The following is a 24234-nucleotide window of genomic DNA, read 5'->3' as shown; positions in this document are numbered from 1 at the left end:
ATACAATACTAGCTACATCATGATTTATTTTCAGATTTTTCTGAAACTTAGAAATATGATTTTTAATTACTTTTTTAAAAGGGATCACTGGAATGTGCACCAAATCTGTGTCCATAAGTATTGTGCTATATTGGTTTTGGGGTTAATTTCATGCAGACCGAGCATCTAATTGATTTGCTAAGTTTGTTTATCTACGATCCTGACGAGGGGGGGGTGAAAAGGCAGGCCATGGGTTCTTCAAGGATTTAGTGCGAGTGGATGATCGGAACGAGGGTTTTGCAATCCCTAGGTTATAGGACGTGCTTTGATCCTGCCTATGTCTGCAAACATCTCGTATTCCACTCTCCTTCAATTCTGTTTCTACAATTGGAGTAAAAGGTCGGACCACCCAAGAAGTCCCTCCCTCAATCTCTACAGTCAGAAATTATTTCTGAGCAGCTTACATCGTGAAAAAACACTACTCATGAAGATCTGCAGACAAGCTATGAAGCTTTCCGAAGATAGTGTCATAACATAATAAACAGATAACATGCAGCATACCCCATCATAGTTTTGGGTTGTGTAGAGAAGATCTGGGAAAAAATGGCAGGGGGCTAGCATTTGTGCCTAACTGGTCCAGGATGCAGCATACCCCATCATAGTTTTGGTCACTTGGACAACTATTCTTAGCACTGTAGCTCAAGTTATCATGGACTTAACGCGTGGAGAAATAATCAAAATAGCTTGCTTATCAGATTCAAAATTTCACGACTGAAAATCACATAGACCAACGATAACTGATGACAGTTGACCTAGCAAGTCTACGCAAATCAATCAGAAGTTCAGAACACACAACGCAACAATCTGCGACCATACAAATAGCTGTGCGGAATTTTCCATGTAACATTTAGATAAATTAGCATGACAGTTAGAAGAACGCCAATTAGCTCATACATCGCTAATCCTACCAGCACAAAAGCCTCGTATGTTTAGCAAAAAAACATGCAATCTAAAACCATTTTCATCAGATCACAGCTAGCTAGTGAAATCACATGAAAACAGCAGTCCGCAACTGCCAGCCAAAAAACAATGATTGCAACAGACTGGTAGCTGTGAGAACCAACAATTCTACTACTAACTTTGACATGTGAGCTTAACACGCTAGAAGAACCAAGAGGCTGGGCGAATCTTCAAACATTCAACAAATCTCAAACGGTGCCTTGGATGCACATACGTGAGAGTTGAGCAACAGAATGTTAACAACTTCCAGAGAAATTTAGTTTGCAAGACGAAATACATAGTTGTTGTGGCTTACTGACTTCCGTAGTTTGCAAACGGGTCACGGAGAGAAAAATCAGATCCTCTTTTGATGCTCCGAATGAAACCTCCTTCAGGATCAGAACAGCTAGTGACCAGCACCGAGGAGGCTTTACTGGCCCGTTTCATGGTCCTCAAACTCGCCACTTTGGAATCCACCTCTTCCATCAAAGTGAAACTGGCGGCCACCAGAATCACCACCTCCTTCAGCACCAGTGCACTCTCAAAGAAATATCTGAGGAAGGCAAGCTCACTTCGATCCCCTCGGAAATCATGGAGAACCAGCAGCTTGATGCTCGACCGAATGCATTCTATGGTACCAGACTCATGCCAGAACTTTAGGTTGAGCTTGCCAGTGGATTGATCAGTGTCTCCAGACTGAAAATTCGATCAAGTGAATGCCCATGCAGTTCATCAGGTATTGCTAGCAATTAAGCAATGATGCAAATGAATCCCAAAATAAGTGTTAGGGGCTTCACCTTGATGTGGAGCGTCTCAACATCAGGAAAGCATCTGAGAACACTGGGAATCATTTTGGCATCATTACGGACCCCGAAACGCACCTCCAATGCAAAGATTCTCACACTTGGTACCATGGTGCTTGGGCTCACCTTTGTCCTGCCCTGCAATTGCAATCAAAATCTTATATATACTATTTAGAGGCTCCTTACACACCACCACAATTATCCTAGGAGTTGTTCTATTTGGAAAGTTGGATTTTGATTTCAAGGTTTCCATTAAAAGAGAAAAAATAGGCTGGCATGTGCTAAATCGGACGTTTACCGCTCACCAAACTAAAACTAACCTATGTACGGAGTTACAGATACAATCATGAGATGGATGTGGTTAATTTGGACTCTTGAATCCATTCACCAGCAAAGACTTAACTAAGGGTTGCAAGTACTAGTACGTCTTTCTTTTACAGTCTCATATATTAGGGAAAAAAACAGAAAATATTATGTCTTTCAAAATTCTGAACCTTGCGGGTGCACACTTAATTTATTTTACTTTCTTTTTGTTCATCATTTTGACCGATAGCTAAATGTTCGCTAGATACTGTCATCTAGCATCGAGGATATTAATTCGGCCAGCCGTAGACATCAATTCAGCAGAAAAAAAAAGAAATAATGACTACAACGTGATAAGTTTAGTAAATCTAATGCTTGATTTGTTTCTACCCTACTAGAGGGTATCAGTTCAAAATGGCAAATAGGCAAGCTTTCAAGATCGAGTTGCTCATGCAGGATGAAGAAATTGACACCAGTGACAGTCATATGTGACAGTGTGCTGAAGGCGATGGTTCAGTTATTTCCTATCTTCTCCACACAATATCTAAGCATCAGATGGTAGAAAGCTTATATTCTGTTTCGATCAACATGTCAGTATTCAGAATTTACATTTAATAGACATATTGAGCTTTCTAATATTTATATTTGAGCTTTGCTTTGGTACACCACCTTAGAGAAGTTCACAAATTCCAATGCAGATCAAAGGTGGAGACTGAAACTTACCCCTATAATAAAAAAGGTCGTATAGTCTTTTGCACCCAAATTAATCCATTTGATCTATTTGAATCTGCAGGCTGGTGCGGCAATAGCCATGGGTATCTCCGCCGAGGGCGGATGTGCTGCAGGCCAGCAGCCAGCTATAGTGCACAAAGATTCCATGTAAATCCACTAGCCGTCAGCGATCTGACTTTATCCGAATGCCCTGATCTTTGAAATCTTGTAACCTCAACTAATGGGGGCGTATAGAGTTTCTTTGATTGAAATTCTGCATTAGGTTCTGCCCTATTGCAGAATTGACTACTGAAAAGACTACACACTCCATCTAACATCATCATCAAACAAGAAAGCTCCCATATTTTCTACATGTAATCACCGAACTGCAAGATGATACATCCAGCTTTTCGTTCCACCTACTAGTAGCCAATTGAGAGCCTAATGTACGGCGGTACATGTGGGCAACATATATCGCCAGGTCATGGGGCAGTGTACAGAAACAAAGTTCTATCACCAATTGTTAATTCGTACCAAAATTAGCATTGATGGTCCTTCATCCTAAGATAATGTTTGTAAATTTATGCCATTAGTTCCTCCTTTTTTGTGAGTAAAATGTAAGTACTTACGCTGCAAAATCAATAGGTGGACATTGTTTGTCATGATTTCAGAAGTGTTGATGTGTCTGCAATTATATGGTAACTGTTTGTATGCCATGCTAAAAAAAATCCATATATTAAATAAACCCAATTTCACAAAAAAATGCCCATATAATGATATTATATTTTTATTAATACATATGTGTTCTTTATGAGTCCTGCTATACGTACGATAATTTTTGTCCGATACCTGTACGATCGTACGTGGCTGCGTTTTACATCGCGGGAGGCCATTCCAGGCAAACACGAGATTGGGTTTATTGGGCTTGGACTGGGCTGAGACTTGATAAGGAACGGACCATCTCTCTTCCTCATGTAGGCCCCACCTGCGCTTCTACTTTCACTTATCTTTCTCTGCTTGGACGGACTGTTCTTGAAGCATGTAGCAACTAGCAACAACGATCTTGATCTGTGTATGGAGATTTCACCAAGGTGAGCTCCATGAGAGGTTGGTTAGTACGGCAACAAGCCTGAGAGACAGCAGCCTCATGGATTCAGCTCGCGACCGTGGCGACGGAGCTCATCGATTCTGCCCGTCGGTGGCATAAATCTTGTCTCGCTGATGGGGATGGGGCGCTAGCCTTCTCGATGCAGCCTGCGGAGAGATGGGGCGCTCGCGATTTGCTGGATCTGCATGAAATTTGGAGATAGAGCTCGATGCAAACTCAAATGGCTGAGGTGAGTGCCAATTATTTTGTACTTGCTTGCCTGTACGAGTACTCCCTAGAACTAAATCGTTGGAGAAGAATTAGTAACTAACAACATCTTCTTTCAGTCATGAGTAGTTGATACTGAACAAGAGAACACAGTGACATGTAGCAGTTTTAAGGATTAAACCATGGTTACAATAACACAAAAAAAAAAAGCAGCTAGCAGATCTATTTAGGCTAGCAGATCCATTCCAAAGTACTGCAAAATGCGTCTGCGTCTGTTTCATCCATTCAGGCTAGCATCTAGCAGATCCATGACATCTTTATTTCCCTGCAAAGTACAAAAACCCAATTAGCCATAGACAAATTATTTCCGAAAATAAACAGTTGAGCATTGTCCCGGAGATCATATTTGTTGATCATCTTAACCCAAGCTTCATCAAAATCATGTTTGGTCAATGAATCGTACACCACATTTGACAAGGTATATTTAATATTTTCATACTTCTCATACCCACTAAGCTTTTCTGGAATCTTCTTCATGATATGCCATATACACCATCTATGGCGAGCATTAGGAAAAACTTCTTCAATAGCATTCTGCATTGCCTTGCACTGGTCTGTGATTATAGCATTAGGTGGTTTGTTCGACATACAACATAACCAAGATTTGAATAGCCAAATAAAGGTCTCGGTGTCTTCATTTGACAAAAGGCCGCAACCTAATAAAACTGATTCCCCATGATGATTTACGCCAACAAAAGGAGCAAATGGCATGCTATACTTATTTGTTAGGTATGTTGTGTCAAATGTGATGACATCCGAATAAGATTCATATGTAGCCCTGCTTCTTGCATCTGCCCAAAAGACATTTCTCAGGCGTCCATCCTCATCCACATCCATAACATGAAAAAAGTCTGGATCTTTTGACTGCATACGAAGAAAATACTGATAAACTGCATGTGCATCTCCAGCACCTAGCTTCAGCCTTCTTGTCTCTTGCAGATAGTTTCTACACTCCTTTTCACCAAACTCAAGTTTGTCATATCCACCAGCTTGAATAACAAGAGAGCCAAAATTCTTGTTCATACGAATTCCTGCTTGATCGTTCAATTCTAACCTTCTCTTGGCATCTAAGTCTAGTTTCTTGTGACACCTCAGAAATCTGGATTTGCTTGGACTTGTAGGATGATTGTGGTCAAGCATAACAGAAGTAATGCAAAACTGTTCTCCACGGCGACAAAAATTTATCTTACATGGGCACTGCATCCTTGTCGACGGATTAGGTTTAAATGAGTTCTTTGATGTGTACTGAGCCTTTCCTTGTCTGCTACAAGCAAGTGTAAAATAGTTGAGCTTGTTATCTTCATCATGCCTAGTGGTTCTTCTTATTACACCAAATCCCTTCTTTTTGGCATAACCTTTGTAGAACCTAACAGCATCATCTTCACTATTGAACATCATCCCCTTTTTTGGTTCCAACATCTTGATCGGCTCTCCTTGTTGGTCATCCAAACAACCCCCAATCTCCTCGAAGGTGAAATCATCTGCATTATCTTCGTGAAATACTGAATCTTGTTCAGGTACTTCATCCAAAGATAAATTTGACTCCATCACCTACCTATGATAACCAACGAAAATAGAGGTAGTCAAGGGACAGTGTGAAATCCAAACAATGTGTGCCATCTGATCTTTGAACCTTCCCCAGAAAAAATAGATCTAAACAATGCAACAAATAAACCAAGGATTGCAAATACCTCGTGTTGTTTTCCGTCTGATTAAACTTCTCTGAATTGATCGCAGATCGAAGTTCGTTTCTAATCGTGATTGATTTGCAGATCGATGGGATCGGAATCTTGAAGATGGACAGTCATGTTCTGGAGGGAAGAAGAGGAGGCGTGAAAGGGTATGGACTGAAGAGGTGGACTTGTGAACAGGTTTTGACGGGGTCAGCAGTATTACGGATTTGGGTTTGGGCTGGACTTGGCATGGGCCAGACAATTAATTACGAGCTGTAACTAGCGAGCCATAACTAGCACAAGGTGGAAGAATTTTCGTACAAAGATCGGACGGGAATTGTCGTGTGTGAAGCAATTCCGGTTCTTTATAGTAGTAATTACTAGTGCACCAAATAAGATAAGTAAGATCTCCAATTAATATTGATTGTTTATGAGTTTACAATGAATAAAGTAAAGATGAGGCACCTTGATTACGGTGTTGCCGACCTCTAGGACTTGCGTTCCTGGGTCTAGCTCCAAGCATCCTAACAAGTTGAGGTTGGGGGCATGGCCAATCTTGACCTTGGTGCAGCTGTCGTCAGGGGTAGAAGCTTCCGAAAGGATGAGCCTCTCAAGGCGTGGGGCGTTCACCACGAAGATTTCTTCAAAGAAGCACCCAATGAGCAGAATGCACCGGAGACTTTGACTGACAAGGCGGAGGCGAAGCTTGAACAGATTGGCTTCGATATAGAGCGTCTCGAGCACGGGGCTCCTGTCGAGGATGTAGTCGAGATCCTTGCTCTCCATGAAGATGCCGCAGAGCCCAAGCTCCAGGAGGTTGGGGAAGGAGGCGGCGCGCGGGAGGCCGGCCGTGTCAGGGAACTTCCAGAGGCCGAGGTAAAGGCGGGTGAGGGTGGCCATGTCTAAGAAGGTAGCGGGGAGCACAATGTTGAGCGGCCAGCGGCGGCTGACGAGGACGAGTTCCTGGATACCGTTGGCAACGAGGAGGTCGAACCAGCGCGTGAGCGGGCCATGGAACTCCTCCAAGTAGCTGCTGGTGAGATGGAAGCAGCGGAAGGGCCCCGGGTGCGCGGCGAGGACGCGGGAGACGGCGGAGGTGACGCGGCGCGCGTCGGCACGGGCGCCTGCGGTGCTTTCGACGGGGAGGAGGTCGGCGTCGACGAGGACGAGCGGGGCGGAGCGCCAGACCCCGCGCCAGCGGCGGGAAAGCGCGGCGGTGCGGGCGGCGTCCTTGACGGGGAGACGAGAGACGACGTCTGCGAGGAGCGCGTCGGGGAGGTGGCTGAGGCGGTCGACGGCGTCGTGCGAGGGGAGGGCGAAGAGGCGAGCGGCGGCGGACACGGGCGGGTCTGGGAGGATGTAGTGGATGCAGGAGAGCAAGCGGGCCAAGACGCCTTGGCGTTGGATCTCCATCGCCATCTTGGTGTCAATGGGGCCGATCGGCCCTAGGATGTCCATGGCCGCCGCCGCCGCCGGAAGCGCCGCCGTGGGGACGAGGGTTTGGAGCGGCGTCTGCTGTCAGTGGAGTGGAGCAGGAATGGCAGAAGGTGCAGATTGTGGGAAGAAGCCAAGGTGGGCCCAAATGTTGGAGGCCCAAATTCCTAAAGCACGATTGCATTTCAAAATTCCTGCAAAAAATAGAAAAAATACGGAGTACTCCCTCCAGTCCACTACTTGACTAAATTTGCGGCAACTATTTAAAACCGGAGGGAGTACAATTTCAAAACAGATCGTTGGATGAGAAACAGTGTTCAAAGTCCTTTTTCTTACTAAAAAACAATATCTCATATTGTTCAAAAAAGAAAAACAACGACCAAAATCTCAGGGAAGTTATACTCCCTCCGTCCCAAAAAATGGTCTGAAATTTGTCTAGATTTGGATGTATCTAGATATTAAACAGAATCTAGATACATCTAAATTTAGACAAACGTCAGACAAGTTTCCTGGGACTTTAAAATCGAGAAAAGTATTGCCATCTCTTTGTACCTACATTAATCTCAATTTTCAGATATGATGAGTATTAGTACCGACTTACAAATATTAATTAATGTTTAGCCATCTGAGAAATGCACTTGCTCATTAACCTCCAATCAAAATTACCAATATCTTGCATTAATAAAAAAAATCATAGTTGTGAGAGAATATTTCATGGTAAATTTATAAATAGTTGTTCCCCTCACATTTTTTTGTATGAAACTCTATCTGCACTAGTATTAGTGTTTTCATCAGATGATTCATATGGCTGACCGAAAAGATAATTATTTCTCAGCCACCAAAGAAATATCAATATTATACACTTGTCAATGCACGGACTGATTAACTACCAATTAAAATTACCCTCATGTTGCATTAATTAAAACTTTCCTTGAAAGTTCAAAAACAAATTATTTTTAAAATGAAAGTTAGACTGATTCTGGCCTCACTTAGAAAAAATAAAACTACAAAGATAACATCGATCCATTCCGATTCTCAACCCCATCGCAAACAACGGAACTGTTAGCCATATTTTCGCTCCAAAGCTCAAAACTTCTATATCAACCAACTATTGCTGAATAGTAAATGGGCGCGCGCACACAAAAAAGCAACCCAAATAAGGTGATGCATAATGAACAATTTCGCAGAATATGGATTATGCTACTAAATGCAATAACATGACTACATGAGCGATAGTAACATACAAGGCCAGGAATGCTACTATTTGTGTACTCTCTGGGACGATAACTACTTCATCAGTTCATCATTGTGTACAAACGTATTAGGAAAAGATGGCAGGGCGCTACCATTTAAGCTAACTGATCAAGAAAAGATGCTGCATATCATTACTAAGGAAATCTTTCACAGGTTCCATGGTCACCTGAACATGGACAACTATTCTTAGACATGCCCATGTACCTCAAGTTACCATCGCCATCTAAATTAGCCTGCTTCTCATGATTCAGATTTCCGAAATGAAGAACCAGGTAGGACATAAGAGCTGGGACAATAATTTAGTTGCCATATCTTTGAAAATCAATCAGAACACAAAATGGCCCAACCTGAAGGGATCCAAATTTTCTTCAGATGGAACATAGGTAATGTCCAAACGATATTTTCTTTCACTCATGGTTATTGTTGTTGCTAAATGTAAAACCGCAGATGGCACCGCCAGTCGGGCACATCAGGTGCAAGCTCGCGTGGTAGATATTTTCAAGGCAGTAAGTAAAACATGAAATAGCTCAGATATCATTAATACTCCATAGCATCAAGCATGATCTGTTTAGCAGCAATTGTGGAGTGTAACACCAAACTCATCGGATCAAACCTAGCTACCGCAATCACACACAAATACAATACTTCAGAAAAACAGTATATACCACATACCACAAAATGGCAGTCATTTTTATCTACTAACTTCGACACTTAGGCTAATCATGTTTCCAGACACAAGAGCCGGGGTAGAACATCAACAGACTGAAACAGTGCATGTACAATAGGTGCTCCATAATTGCCTTCCGAGAACATGTAGTCGTTTGAATAATGGAAAACAGTACTACTAAGTTCGACACTTAAGCTAATCATGTTTGCAGAAACAAGAGCCAGGGCAGAAAATCAAAAAACTGAAAACTGTGCATATCCATAATGCGACAACAGAACTTAAACAAATTCCAGAGCAATTTGCTTCGCGCAGGAAATAAATAGGCACCTCTGACTTCAGCAGTCCACAAAAGGGTCGCCAAGAGAAAAATCCGATGCTCTCTTGAAGCTCCGAATGTTGCTTTGATAATTAGAACAGTGGACCATGACTTTGGTGCCTGCACTGACCCATTTCATGGACAAGAGAGGCAACACTTTGGAACGCGCATCCTCCTTGGAAGTGAAACTTGACACTATCATCACCTGCTTCAGCACCAACGCGCTCCCAACGAAGAACTTGAGGAAAGCAAGCTCACTTCGATCCCCTCGGAAATCATGGAAACCCAGCAGCTTGATGCGTGAGCAGATGCATTCTATGGGACTAAACTCATTCCATAACTTGAGATTGAGCTTGCCCAAGGGCTGATCAGTTTCTCCAGACTGAAAAATTTGTGAAATCAGTGCACATGACGTTCACCAGCTATTGATGGATCATGCAGCAACAGCAGCAATTCACAGTAGTATGATACTAATGCTAGTAAATGATGGTGCAAATGAATGCGAAAAGATGCATCAGGGGCTTTACCATGATGTGGAGCGTCTCAACGTTGGGAAAGCATCTTAGGACAGTTAGGATCATCTTGACATCATTCCGGACACCAAAACACACCTCCAAAGCCAGGATCCTCACACTTGATACCATGGTGTTTGGGCTTGCCTTTACCCCAGCCTGCATTCGCAATCTCAAATTCTCAACGCAGCCAATTAAAAGAAGAAAGATCGTGCACACATATACAATGATCATTTAGAGAAAATGGAGAAGATGAGAGGAACCTTGATGACGGTCTTGCGGACCTCTAGGACATGTCTTCGTGCATCCAAGTATCCCAACAAGTCCAGCTTGGGGGCATGGCCGATCTTCACCTTGGTGCAGACCCCGTCGCCGGCCCAACCTCCTGAATAGATGAGTCGCTCAAGGCGTGGGGCGTCCACCACACTTCAAAGGAGCACCCGATGATCTTGACGCACCGGAGGCTTTGGCTGACAATGCGGAGGGGAAGCTTGAACATATTCCCTCCGACACAGAGCGTCTCCAGCACGGGGCTCCTGTCGAGGATGAAGTCCAGATCCCTGCTCTCCATGCGGACGGTGCTGAACCCGAGCTCGCGGAGGTTAGGGAAGCAGGTGGCGCGCGGGACGCCGGCCGTGCCGGGGAACTTCCAGAGGCCGAGGTGGAGGCGGGTGAGGGTGGTCATGCTCAAGAAGGTGGCGGGGAGGACGAGGTCGAGCGGCCACGGGCGGTTGACGAGGACCAGTTCCTGGATGCCCTTGACGGCGAGGGTGTGGAGCCAGCGCGTGAGCAGGCCATGGAACTCCTCCATGTAGCTGCTGGTGAGGTGGACGCAGCGGAACGGCCCCGGGTGCGCGCCGAGGACGCAGGAGACGGCGGAGGTGACGCGCGTCGTGTCGGCGCGCCCGATCGCGGCGCCGGCAGGGAGGATGTGGGAGTCGACGAGGACGAGCGGGGCGGAGCGCCACACCCGGCTCCAGCGGCGGGAGAGCGCGGCTGTGCGCGCGGCGTCCTTGATGGGAAGGCGGGAGACGATGTTTCCAAGGAGCACGTCGGGGAGGCTGCTGACGCGGTCGACGGCGTCGTAGGGGAGGAGGGCGAAAAGGCGAGCGTCGACGGAGGTGGGCGGGTCCGGGAGGGCGCAGTGGACGTGGGTGAGAACGTCGGCGATGAGGCCTGCTACCGCGTCCGGATCACGGCCTTGGAGCCGGAGCATGGCCGCCACCGCGGGCTCCATGGGAACGGGAGGCGCCCGGGTGTCCATGGCCGCCGCCGGAAGCGCCGCGGTGGGAAGAGGGTTTGAGCGGCGCATGCTGCCCGTGCCTGCCTGGAGTGGAGCAGCAACGGCCGAAGGAAAGGGGAATGCTCCAGATCTGTGGGAAATCTAGGTGGGCTGAAATACTCGAAAACCATTGTTCGTAGCCCACTGATTTATCTACTACAAAATACTTTCTTCTTTTCTAATTACTTCGCAGCCCAACAAATGTTGAGTGCTCACAACCAGAAAAATATTGATGTATTCAGAATTCTAATTTAGAAGTTTTTTTTATAAAGCAGCAGGACTACTGCACCCTTTATTTCATCAAATAACACTTACATCGTCAATTAACAAAGGCATAATAAAACTGTGTGATCCTCAAGCCACACACTTAGTTTTTTTTCCGATAAAGAGTATATATTAATATCATAAAGATATCAATTACACCCAGCCTATGCAACAACGCATTGCCCAAACGACATTGCGGATGCACACAACCAAAAAAAATTACCAAAAAAGAAAAACCCCGCTACAGTGATCAAATCCTTTAAACAATAGCACTAACACCACCATGACAACACCAGAAGTTCAGCTTCTCCAAAAGCGATGCCTCCAAGAAGGTAACAGTGCACCAGCGCTACCGTCACCCGATCATAGATCTTAGGTTTTCACCCTGAAGAAAAACCTCACTCTCAAAGCAATGCCTTCAACAAGGACTTTGCCAGGCACAACCATTTAAGACCAGACCTTGGATTTTCACCCTAAAAGGTAAGATTTTGAACTTCTCATATGCAACCGCCCCCACTCGCATGTCGTTGCTCCAAAGACACCGACCACGAAGCCAATTCAGTCACCATTGCAAGACCACATATCTCGGCTTCCATGTCATTCTCCGCCAGCACCACGAAACGAAAACGTGCTCCATGATAATAACCGCCAATAGAGTTTCGAAGCGCTCCCTCTGTAACCAAACAGCCAGAGAAAAAGCATGGGTCCGCTCGACCGAATTCCACCCGACCCGGCAACCTCCAGGCTTGATTTGTCCAATGGAGCACCGGCAGAGCCTTCCGGAAAATAACACATCCGCCAGATCAATGAGGACATGCACCGGCAGAACTGCATCTTGGCGCGAGAAGAAATCTAAGGACCGCCGCATTATTCGCAAGACTGGCAGGTCCCCACACCGCTGGTCGTCTCCAAAGCGGAGAAGGAAGAAGAGGAACAAGGGGACCCAGTGCAGAGCAATGGCCTAACCCCACGATTACCACCCGCAGCCTCCACCGGATCTCACAGGTCAGGGCACCTCCATGGGCGCCACACCCATCCTCCTCAACGCCTCCCGCCGGAGATCCTCAGGCGCTGGCCAGGAAGAGCCGCGCCGCCCTGCGTCCCGGAGTCGACCTCCCACCTCCTCCCATGAGGAGCCGTCGGGAAACGCCTCCCTTGCCCACCATCAGTCGAGGGGATGGGGACCGCCACCGCCGCCAGGGAGGGCAGCAACGGCGGCCAGGATGGCGGCATAAGGCGACAGGCGGCGGCGGACTAGGGTTCCCCCAGAGTCGCTCGGGAGAGGAGCGACTTGGGAGGGGTCGGGGTCGGGATCTGCTAATGCTCTCCTTCTAAAATGGGGAGAATTTCACTTCCCGGCCTGTGCACCAACGAGGGATGCACACAACCATTTGGCATGAGTACAAAGATTAATCATGGTTAAGATTAAAGCATAGTCCTCAAGATAAATTGCATGAGTACCAGGTTTAGCCTGGACCTCAAGTATAAATAGGAACCTACATTCGCGTCCGTGAGGATTTGAACTCATGTGCTGGATTTGCACATCCACTCTCCCAACCAGTTGAGCTAGGCTCACTTCCCTACTTAAAAATGGGAAGAATTTCACTTCCAGGCCTCTGCACCAACCAGGGATGCACACAGCTATTTGGCATGAGTACTAAGATTTTTAATACTGGTTAATATTAAAGCATAGTTCTCAAAATAAATTGTATTAGTACCAGGACCAGCCTGGGCTTTAAGTATAAATAGGAACCTTAATTCACGTCCGTGAGGATTTGAACTCAGGGTTTGTACAACCACTCCCCAACCAGTTGAGCTAGACTCACTTCCCTTATAAAATGGGGAGAATTTCACTTCTCGGCCTCTGCACCAACCAGGGATGCACACAGTCATTTGGCATGAGTACTAAGATTTTTAATCTTGGTTAAAATTAAAGCATAGTCTTCAAGATAAATTGCATGAGTACCAGGACCAGCCTCGACCTTAAGTATAAATAGGAACCTTAATTCGGGTCCGTGAGGATTTGAACTCAGCCACACACTTAGCTAAGTTATGAGCAACACAATCTGTTTTTCTAGGACAGAAAACATACTCATATCTTCTTGTTTGGTATTTGACTTGTCCTGTTTTCTTTCTAATAATGCGAGATAACTTTTTGTCTGGGTTTAGGTGCGTAGCAGCATTTTATCTATGGCTGAGGATTTTTCCCACGTATATGTGACATGATCCTTCTAACTTCAGCAGTTTGCATATTACCAATTTATATAAAAAAGGAAGCTCCGTCACGCGACGAGATAAAGAAGTTGCCAGCCTAATTTTCGTGTGAGGCCCAGCAATAACCTCCACAGAATTTTATTTTTTCAAAAAATGCATCCACCATTGGATCTGGATCGCGGCAGAGGTTGCGCCGTTCGCCCGATATCACAGTCCAAGAAAAATGTATCAAATCAGTTTGTAGAGTAGGTACGCATGGAGTTCACTGCAACAGGGCGGAAAAAGAAAAGCAATCATGGCATCAGGGTCCAGGACTCCTGATTTAATCTTCTCATCAGGGTATCTCACTGAACCACTGGCACTCCGACGACATTACCCAAGGTGGTTAAATCAAAATAATTGTGTAAGCATTTCAGACAACGAGGAGTTAGTTTTAGAAACACAGTATAGAAGCACCGGCTCACAAACATACATAGTACATACTCACCCCTATAAATAACAAAACAATACACACGCAAATGCACAGCCTGATTACCCACCAATTAAAATTGCCCACACCTTGCAATGATTAACACTTTCCTACTTAAATTTCAAACAATAATTATTTTCTAAAATCGAAGTGCTATTTCTTGTGTCCTCTCACAAACATACATAGTATATACTCATCCCTATAAATAACAAAACAATACACACGCAAATGCACAGCCTGATTACCCACCAATTAAAATTGCCCACACCTTGCAATGATTAACACTTTCCTACTTAAATTTCAAACAATAATTATTTTCTAAAATCGAAGTGCTATTTCTTGTGTCCTCTCTACAGGGTGCACCTACACTTTGAAAAATAAAATTACAAACTAGCATCGATCCATTCCTGTTCTTAACCGCCATAGGTTAGAAAACAGTATTTTCCTTCTCTGAAACGAAGTTGATTACTTCCCACACTGTCAATTTCTCTGTTAGCCATATTTTGACTCCAAAGCTCAAAACTTCTGCAATAAGACCTCTCATGGGACTAAACAAATGTACTCTACAGGTGATGAGTTCGAAAATTGGTGACCCATATTACAATAACCTTACTGCTGGTCAGTCATGCTTTGTAAGGCTGAACAAAATCAAAAATATGTTCCTTTCTTACCAACTTCACAACGTACTGGAAGTTGGTGATGGAATGCCTAACAACACCGACATCAACCTAATGGCCGCTGGACCTGTACACCCCGACTATCTTCCAGAAAACCTACTACAAGAACATTGTCCAACAAAGAGCCTGCACTCAAAAGTCAAAGCAGGAGGTACTCAATGGTGCCGACAACCCGCAGGTCAGGAGTACGCAACATCCACATTGTGTACTTCAGGGAGTTCAAAGAGAAGAGGTCGTGATGGGGGGATAATGTGCCGATGACTGGGTCGAATGGACAGATAAGAAAGCCCTGCAGGTGTTTTACAAAATAAAGACTAAAGATTCTAGGTGCGGCGCACATCTAGGATGTGTTTGATCGCGCCCAAGCAACTCGTAGTTCCCTCCCCTTCAATTCTAAAAAGTAGGGCCCCGCTGTAGACAGAAAAGCAACCCAAACAAAGTGATGTATAGTGAACATTTTTGCGGAATATGGAAATTATGTTACTAAATGTCATAACATGAGCGACAGTAACATGCAATGCAAGGCCAGGAATGTTAGTATTTGTGAACTCTCTGGGACGATAACTACTTCATCATTAGGTACAAAAGACATTGGAACAGATAACATGGGACGATAACTACTCTGACATTTAAGCCTAACTGGTCATTGTTAGAGAAATCTTTGACATGATCATAGAGCTGGTGCTCCATGGGCCATGGCCACCTGGACATGGACAACTATTCTTAGCCATAGTTTGGTCAACTGGACAACTATTCTTAGCCGTGCCCATGTAGCTCAAGTTACCGTCTCCTTACCTCATTGCAAAATAACCAAATTAGCTAGCGTCCCATGCATGGCCCAAATTTCCTAAATGAAGAACCATGTAGTAGGACATAAAATGTTGCCACAATAATTGACTTAGCGTATCTATGCAAATAAATCAGATCACAAAATGGCACAACCTGCAAGTATCAAAAAATTATGCCAGCTGGACCAAATATTCCAGGTAATATCTAGAGGAAAATGTCAATGCAGTAAGTAGAACATGAATTAGCACAGATATCACTAATTCTCCCCATCATCAAGCCTCATATGTTTAGCAGCAATTGTGCAATGTAACACCATTCTCATCAGGCCAAGCCTAGCTAATAAAATCGCACTTAACACAAGTACAATAGGCGCTCCATAATTGGCATCTGAGAAAACAGTACTTACCACATAACGGTGGCCGTTTGAATAATGGAAAACAGTACAACTAAGTTAGACACTTAAGCTAATCATGTTTGCAGAAACAAGAGCCAGGGCAGAAAATCAATAGGCTGAAAACAGTGGATATCCAGAGCAATTTGCTTCGCACATGAAATATATAGGCACCCTTGACTTCAGAAGTTGGAGAAAGGGTCGCCAAGAGAAAAATCAGATGCCCTCTTGAAGCTGGAAATGTTACCTCCGTCAGGATTTTTACGGCCAGTGACCAATGTTTTGCAGTCTGCACTAGCCTTTTTCATGGACCGCAGAGGCTCCATTTTGGAATTCAGCTCCTCCATCGAAGAGAAAACATTATTGGCCCACACTATTGCCACCTTTTTCAGCACCAACGCGCTCCCAAGGAAAAACTTGAGGAAAGCAAGCTCACTTCGATCCCCTCGGTAACCATCCAAAACCAGCATCTTGATGCGCGAGCGGATGCATTCTATGGTACCACACTCATTCCAGAACTTGAGGTTGAGCTTGCCAGAGGATTGATCCTTTCCTCGGGACTGAAATTAGTGCACATGAAATTCATCATCTATTTATGGACAATGCAGTAACAGCAGCAATTCGCAATACTATGATGCAAATGAATGTCAAAAGAAGGAGCAGGGGCTTCACCATGATGTGGAGCGTCTCAACATTGGGAAAGCATCTGAGGATAGCCGGGATCATCTTGACATCATTGGGGACTCCACAACCAAACTCCAAAGCCAGCATCCTCACACTTGGTACCATGGTGCTTGGGCTCGCCTTTGTCTCAGCCTGCAATTGCAATGTCAGTGCACTCAATTAAGAGAAGAAATGCCACACATAAACATTGATCATTTAGGTGTGATGTACCATAGAGATAGAGCAAATGGAAAATATGAGGCACCTTGATGACGGCGTTGTCAACCTCTAGGACATGATTTCCTGCAACCAAGTATCCGAATAAGTGCAGCTTGGGGGCATGGCCGATCTTCACCTTGGTCTTGGTGCAGACCCCATCGCGGGTCCAGCCTCCTGACTGGATGAGTCGCTCAAGGCATGGGGCGTGCACCACCGCGATTTCTTGACAGGAGGAGTTGATGAACTGCACGCAGCGGATGCTTTGGCTGACAAGGCGAAGGCGAAGGTTAGAGAGATTGCCTTGGATACAGAGCGTCTCAAGCACGGGGCTCCTGTCGAGCATGAAGTCCAAATCCTTGCTCTCCATGAGGAGGGTGCAGAGGCCGAGCTCACGGAGGTTGGGGAAGCAGGTGGTGCGCGGGACGCCGGCCGTGTCGGGGAACTTCCAGAAGCCGAGGTAGAGGCGGGTGAGGGTGGTCATGCCGAGGAAGGTGGCGGGGAGAATGAGGTCGAGCGGCCACGGGCGGTTGACGAGGACGAGCTCCTGGATGCCCTTGACGGCGAGTATCTGGAGCCAGGTGGTGAGCAGGCCATGGAAGTCTTCCATGCAGCTGCTGGTGAGGTGGACGCAGCGGAAGGGGCCCGGGTGCGCGGCGAAGACGCCGGAGACGGCGGAGGTGATGCGCCTCGCGTCGGCGCGCGTGACCTCGGTGCCTTGGGGGAGGATCTGGGAGTCGACGAGGACGAGCGGGGCGGAGCGCCAGACCCCGCGCCAGTGGCGGGATAGCGCGGCGGTGCGCGCGGCCTCCTTGATGGGGATGCGGGAGACGATGTTGGCGAGGAGGACGTCGGGGAGGCGGCTGAGGCGGTCGACGGCGTCGTGGGGGAGGAGGGCGGAGAGGCGAGCGTCGACGGCGGCGGGCGGGTCCGGGAGGACGTAGTGGGCGCGGGAGAGCACGCGGGCGACAAGTCCTTCTAGGTCTTCAGGGTCCTGGCGTCGGCGCCGGAGCTTGGCGGCCGTCGCGGGGTCCATGGGAACAGGCGGCACCCGGGTGTCCATGGCCGCCGCCGCCGGAAGCGCCGCGGTGTGGACGAAGACGAGGGTTTTGGGCGGCGCGTGCTGCCTGTGACTGTGGAGTGGAGCAGCAAGGAATGGGGAAATAAATGCTTTGGAGCTGTGGGAATAAGCCTAGGTGGGCCCAAATGTTCACAACACATTGCTTGTGGCCCGCTGGTTTCTCTACAAAATACTCCATTCCTTTCAAATTACTTTGCGGCCCAGCTAATGTTGAGTGCTCACCACCAAAAAACTAAAATACTGATGCATTCTGGTTTCTAATTAGAGCTACAAATCGTCTTGCTAATGTTGAGTGCTCACAACAACAACAAAAAACTGTATCAAAAGAGTTTGTGATGTAAAGTTGATGAATTTGAAGAATAGTTGGATGGAACTAGGAAGAACCCAGAAGAAGCGAATTACTGCAACCGGCTCATAGATTACATATGCTTTAGCAAGGTAGCCTACAATCTTTACTTAAAATATTCGTTGGATAATAAGGCATAATTTTCATGATTAATTCCAGAATATAAAACATGATGACAGCAACTACTAATATGTGAAACTCCATACTAGATGCATTAATTAACATGAGTAGCAGCAGCGCAAACGGTAAAGCATCCATCGCTAAACAGATCAAGATATGGCGCACGTACCAATCTGGTGGAGGTGGCGGTGGAGGTGTAGCAGATGATGTCGCAGCAGTAACGTTGTTAATGACAACGTTGTTGACGATAGGGACGACGGGTCGAAGTAGACGGCGTTGAAGACGACGGTAGGAAGCACCGCCTGACTTGGACGGAAGGCGACCCGTGATGAAGAGCTTGAGCAGTCGCGCAAAGCGCTTCCCAAAAACCTAATTCGCCCTCTCCCGTACAGGATCACAAGGACGAGTGGTTCCGGAGACCTGCTCTCTCGTTCGCCGATGCACGTCGGCGCGCGGGATGGAGTAGGCTACGATGGCGGCGCAAGAAGAGAAAGGTGGAAAAACCCTAACTCGTGTATTGGATGTGTTTCTGCGGTAGTCGGGCAGGAGATTATATAGGCTCAGGAAACCCTAGGCAACGTGGGCCACGCCACGTCGCACGCACGTTTTGAGTCGGTTACACATAGCCCACAATCCGGGAGCGACCCGAACCGACTAACTACGACGCGTCCGTCTAGGACTCTATTCGTTTTCCTGAGCTGCAAAAAGTAAGAAAAGTCTCGGCTCGAGGCTCAATCCACTCACCACGAGCGTGACGCGCGTCGTGTCGCGTCGTGTCGCGTCGAGCGAGCGAGGAGGAGGAGGAGCGCGGTGAACCACTCCTATTCTTACTCACTTACTAGTGGTGGAACAACCCACCTTATAAGGTGGTCTAACTTCCTCCCAACTTTTCATGTGGGACTAAACTTCCCACCTCTTTCCACTCCCTACTGAGCTGCCACCAACTTGGGCTCAAACTCACAAGGCTGCCACTATGTGGGCTTTGAGATTTATAGGGAAAACTGAAATCTAGTATGGGCCACTAAAAGTGGGCCCAATATTTCAACAATCCCCCACCAGATCTCAAATCCCCATTTCGAGATTTACCAATACTCGCCGCTTTTTTATATACCAGTGTTTCAGCGGAGACTGTTAAGTTGAACTTCCGCCTAGAACCTTAAGCTACATCCATTCACACTTGAACAATGGACTAAGCCATGGATTGCAAGTTTTGCGTGAACAGGGTTTCACTCAAAGTCATGACCAGTACATGGCTGCCAGTAGCCTACCCCGCGGGTGAAGCATATGCGTCATACTTCGTGGTCTCTTCATGAGTTTACTAGAGATCACCCAAATCCCATAGATTGCGATGTTTAACAATCGAACTCATATAGGTGTGTTATTTCAAGAATGCTCTGTAGGACAGCATCTTTGCTAAAATAGCCAACATAAACACATTAAGGCTTGTTGCCAACCTGCCTTACAGCAATTGAGAGTTGTGCATCTTCACATACAGAGGGTTATATAATACTCTCCTCAATTAAACCACTAGTTTGTTCTTTCCAGGTCCTAATTCACGGGATTTCCGATCACAAATGTTGGGTTACCACTATGGTGTAACATCAACGGGTCTCAAACCCATCTCCCTCGATGCACTTTCTATCACATTACGTGATAGTCCCTTTGTAAAGGGATCTGCCAGGTTTTTATCTGTTTGAATATATGTAACAGTTATTACTCCGGAGTTTCGCAATTTCCTAACAGACTTCAAACGTGTCTTGACGTGTCTTGATGACTTCACGTTATCCTTAGAATTGTTCACTTTGACAATTACAGTTTGACTGTCACAATTTAAAAGGATTGCCGGTACAGGTTTTTCAACCACAGGCAAGTCCATCAAGAGCTCACGCAACCATTCTGATTCAACAGTGGTTGTGTTCAAAGCAGTAAGTTCTGCTTCCATAGTTGACCTCATCAATATGGTTTGCTTGCAAGATCTACATGACACTGCGCCACCTCCAAAGGTAAATACATACCCGCTAGTGGCGTACAGATCAGCTACATCAGAGATCCAATTTGAATCACTATATCCTTCAAGCATAGCTGGGTGCCCTGAATAGTGAATCCCATAACTCATTGTACCACATAGGTAGCGCATGACCCTATCAAGTGCATGCCAATGATCAGTACCCGGGTTTGACATGAACCTACTCAACTTGCTAACAGTAAAAGAGATGTCAGGTCTATTCGCGCTCGCTAAGTACATGAGTGAGCCAACGATCTGAGAATACCTCAATTGATCTACGGCAATCCTCCGGTTCTTGCGTAATGTCACACTGGGATCATAAGGTGTTGGAGAAGACTTGCTATCAATATAGCCGAACCGACTCAAGATCTTCTCAACATAATGGTATTGCGTTAGAGTTATCCCACTCTCGTTCTTAATAAGCTTGATGTTCAAAATCACATCAGCTTCTCCCAGATCTTTCATATCAAAACATTTTGACAAGAAAGACTTGACCTCGTGTATTACTTTCATGTTTGTACCAAATATCATAATATCATCTACATACAAACACAGTATAACACCTTCGCCCCCACCATGGCGATAGTAAACGCACTTGTCAGCCTCATTGACAACAAAGCCTACAGAAGTTAGAGTTCTTTCAAACTTCTCATGCCATTGCTTAGGTGCTTTTTTCGGCCATATAAAGATTTCAGCAACTTGCACACCTTTCTTTCTTCACCTTTTACTACAAACCCATCAGGTTGATCCATATAGATTTTCTCTTCCAACTCTCCATTAAGAAAAGTTGTCTTTACGTCCATTTGATGAACGATAAGACCATAGGAGGCAGCCATGGACAGTAGTACTCGAATGGTGGTAAGTCTAGCGACAGTTGAATAGGTGTCAAAGTAATCTTCGCCTTCTCTCTGTGTGTAGCCTTTAGCTACAAGCCGCGCCTTGTACTTGAAATGATCGTATGCCGCACCTAGAGGGGGGTGAATAGGTGCTAACCAATTTTTAGTTCTTTTTCAATTTAGGCTTGACACAAAGGTAAATTCTCTAGATATGCAACTAAGTGAATTTACCTATATGACAAGATTAACAACTAAGCAAGATATAGCTATGCAATATATAGGAGATAGAATAGGATAGAGGTAACCGAGAGTGGAGCACGCGGAGACACGGAGATGATTCCCGTAGTTCCCTTCCTTTGCAAGAAGGTACGTCTATGTTTGGAGGAGTGTGGTTGCTACGAAAGCCAAACCAACAGCCACGAAGGCTTCACTCAGATCTCCTGTGAGCAACGCCACAAAGGCCTAGCCCACTTCCACTAAGGGATTTCCTCGAGGCGGAAACCGGGCCTTTACAAGGTTCTTGGGGCACACATCCACAACCAAATTGGAGGCTCCCAAATCTGTAACAACACAACAATCAACAACAATACATCAACAACAATCAACTAGAGATTCCAAAGAGGAACACTAGCAAAAGGGCCCTCAAGCATATGAAGGGGAAATGAGAATCGCTTCGGTGAGGATGTAGATATGGATCTTTGATGGCGTGTATTTCACACGTTCGTTGGGCAACCCCAAGAGGAAGATATGATGCGCACAGCAGCAAGTTTTCCCTCAGAAAGAAACCAAGGTTTATCGAACCAGGAGGAGCCAAGAAGCACGTTGAAGGTTGATGGCGGCGGGATGTAGTGCGGCGCAACACCGGAGATTCCGGCGCCAACGTGGAACCTGCACAACACAACCAAAGTACTTTGCCCCAACGAAACAGTGAGGTTGTCAATCTCACCGGCTTGCTGTAACAAAGGATTAACCGTATTGTGTGGAAGATGATTGTTTGCAGAGAAAATAGTAAAAACAAGTATTGCAGCAGATTTGTATTTCAGTATTAAAGAATGGGCCGGGGTCCACAGTTCACTAGAGGTGTCTCTCCCATAAGATAAAAGCATGTTGGGTGAACAAATTACAGTCGGGCAATTGACAAATAGAGAGGGCATAACAATGCACATACATGACATGATAAGTATAGTGAGATTTAATTGGGCATTACGACAAAGTACATAGACCGCCATCCAACCGCATCTATGCCTAAAAAGTCCACCTTCAGGTTATCATCCGAACCCCTCCAGTATTAAGTTGCAAAGCAACGAGACAATTGCATTAAGTATGGTGCGTAATGTAATCAACAACTACATCCTCGGACATAGCGCCAATGTTTTATCCCTAGTGGCAACGAGCACAACACAACCTTAGAACTTTCGTCACATCGTCCCGGTGTCAATGCAGGCATGAACCCACTATCGAGCATAAATACTCCCTCTTGGAGTTAAAAGTAAAAACTTGGCCGAGCCTCTACTAGAAACGGAGAGCATGCAAGATCATAAACAACACATATGTAATAACTTGATAATTAACATGACATGGTATTCTCTATCCATCGGATCCCGACAAACACAACATATAGAATTACGGATAGATGATCTTGATCATGTTAGGCAGCTCACAAGATCCAACAATGAAGCACAATGAGGAGAAGACAACCATCTAGCTACGCTATGGACCCATAGTCCAGGGGTGAACTACTCACTCATCACTCCGGAGGCGACCATGGCGGTGTAGAGTCCTCCAGGAGATGAATCCCCTCTCCGGCAGGTGCCGGAGGAGATCTCCGGGATCCCCGAGATGGGATCGGCGGCGGCGGCGTCTCGGTAAGGTTTTCCGTATCGTGGTTTTTCGCATCGGGGGTTTCGCGACGGAGGCTTTAAGTAGGCGGAAGGGCGAGTCGGGGGCCGGACGAGGGGGCCACACCATAGGGCGGCGCGGGCCCCCCGGGCCGCGCCGCCACGTGGTGTCGCCACCTCGTGGCCCCACTTCGAATGTTCTCCGGTCTTCCGGAAGCTCCGTGGAAAAATAGGCCCCTGGGTCTTTGTTTCGTCCAATTCCGAGAATATTTCGTTACTAGGATTTCCGAAACCAAAAACAGCGAAAACGAGAACCGGCACTTCGGCATCTTGTTAATAGGTTAGTTCCGGAAAATGCACGAATATGACATAAAGTGTGCATAAAACATGTAGGTATCATCAATAATATGGCATAGAACATAAGAAATTATCGATACGTCGGAGACGTATCAAGCATCCCCAAGCTTAGTTACGCTCGTCCCGAGCGGGTAAAACGATAACAAAGATAATTTCTGAAGTGATATGCCATCATAACCTTGATCATACTATTTGTAAACATATGTAGTGGATGCAGCGATCAAAACAATGGTAATGACATGAGTAAACAAGTGAATCATAAGGCAAAGACTTTTCATGAATAGTACTTCAAGACAAGTATTAATAAGTCTTGCATAAGAGTTAACTCATAAAGCAATAAATCAAAGTAAAGGCATTGAAGCAACACAAAGGAAGATTAAGTTTCAGCGGTTGCTTTCAACTTGTAACATGTATATCTCATGGATAATTGTCAACATAGAGTAATATAACAAGTACAATATGCAAGTATGTAGGAATCAATGCACAGTTCACACAAGTGTTTGCTTCTTGAGGTGGAGAGAAATAGGTGAACTGACTCAACATAAAAGTAAAGAGAATGGTCCTTCAAAGAGGAAAGCATCGATTGCTATATTTGTGCTAGAGCTTTTATTTTGAAAACATGAAACAATTTTGTCAACGGTAGTAATAAAGCATATGAGT

At 45.7% G+C, this 24234-nt stretch overlaps 2 protein-coding genes, 1 long non-coding RNA gene and 1 pseudogene across 3 annotated transcripts; 1 reads left to right on the top strand and 3 right to left on the bottom strand.

Annotated features, from left to right (window-relative positions):
• Positions 1 to 1032: 1032 nt before the first annotated feature.
• Positions 1033 to 7348, bottom strand: LOC124703317 (F-box/FBD/LRR-repeat protein At5g22660-like). The gene is made up of 3 exons (XM_047235535.1): positions 6309 to 7348; positions 1776 to 1919; positions 1033 to 1674 (listed from the first exon to the last, which is right to left on the bottom strand). Exons 1-3 carry the CDS (start codon positions 7299 to 7301, stop codon positions 1291 to 1293), a joined length of 1521 nt encoding a protein of 506 aa, XP_047091491.1. The 5' UTR covers positions 7302 to 7348; the 3' UTR covers positions 1033 to 1290.
• On the top strand, positions 3787 to 6206 carry LOC124703318. The gene is made up of 2 exons (XR_007003050.1): positions 3787 to 4132; positions 5943 to 6206. It is a non-coding gene; the product is annotated as an uncharacterized LOC124703318 (long non-coding RNA).
• A 2185-nt stretch (positions 7349 to 9533) lies between the features above and the next one.
• Positions 9534 to 11290, bottom strand: LOC124696389 (annotated as a pseudogene).
• Positions 11291 to 16264: 4974 nt separating this feature from the next.
• On the bottom strand, positions 16265 to 18054 carry LOC124696388 (F-box/FBD/LRR-repeat protein At5g22660-like). Its single transcript, XM_047229125.1, has 3 exons — positions 17041 to 18054; positions 16785 to 16928; positions 16265 to 16672 (listed from the first exon to the last, which is right to left on the bottom strand). Exons 1-3 carry the CDS (start codon positions 18052 to 18054, stop codon positions 16295 to 16297), a joined length of 1536 nt encoding a protein of 511 aa, XP_047085081.1. The 3' UTR covers positions 16265 to 16294.
• Between the last annotated feature and the right edge of the window lie 6180 nt (positions 18055 to 24234).

This window comes from Lolium rigidum, chromosome 3 (genome assembly GCF_022539505.1).
Source record: "Lolium rigidum isolate FL_2022 chromosome 3, APGP_CSIRO_Lrig_0.1, whole genome shotgun sequence".
Taxonomy (NCBI): Eukaryota; Viridiplantae; Streptophyta; class Magnoliopsida; order Poales; family Poaceae; genus Lolium; species Lolium rigidum.
This window is presented reverse-complemented; position numbering and strand designations above follow the sequence as displayed.

Bases quoted from the DNA above. Each gene is read 5' to 3' on its own strand.
- LOC124703317 (XM_047235535.1), bottom strand. From the start codon at position 7,301: ATGGACATCCTAGGGCCGATCGGCCCCATTGACACCAAGATGGCGATG. The intron at 1,920-6,308 runs GTGCCTCATCTT...TTGCAATTGCAG, and splicing joins TCGGCAACACCGTAATCAAG to GGCAGGACAAAGGTGAGCCC. The intron at 1,675-1,775 runs GTGAAGCCCCTA...TCGAATTTTCAG, and splicing joins TTGAGACGCTCCACATCAAG to TCTGGAGACACTGATCAATC.
- LOC124696388 (XM_047229125.1), bottom strand. From the start codon at position 18,054: ATGGACACCCGGGTGCCGCCTGTTCCCATGGACCCCGCGACGGCCGCC. The intron at 16,929-17,040 runs GTGCCTCATATT...TTGCAATTGCAG, and splicing joins TTGACAACGCCGTCATCAAG to GCTGAGACAAAGGCGAGCCC. The intron at 16,673-16,784 runs GTGAAGCCCCTG...CACTAATTTCAG, and splicing joins TTGAGACGCTCCACATCATG to TCCCGAGGAAAGGATCAATC.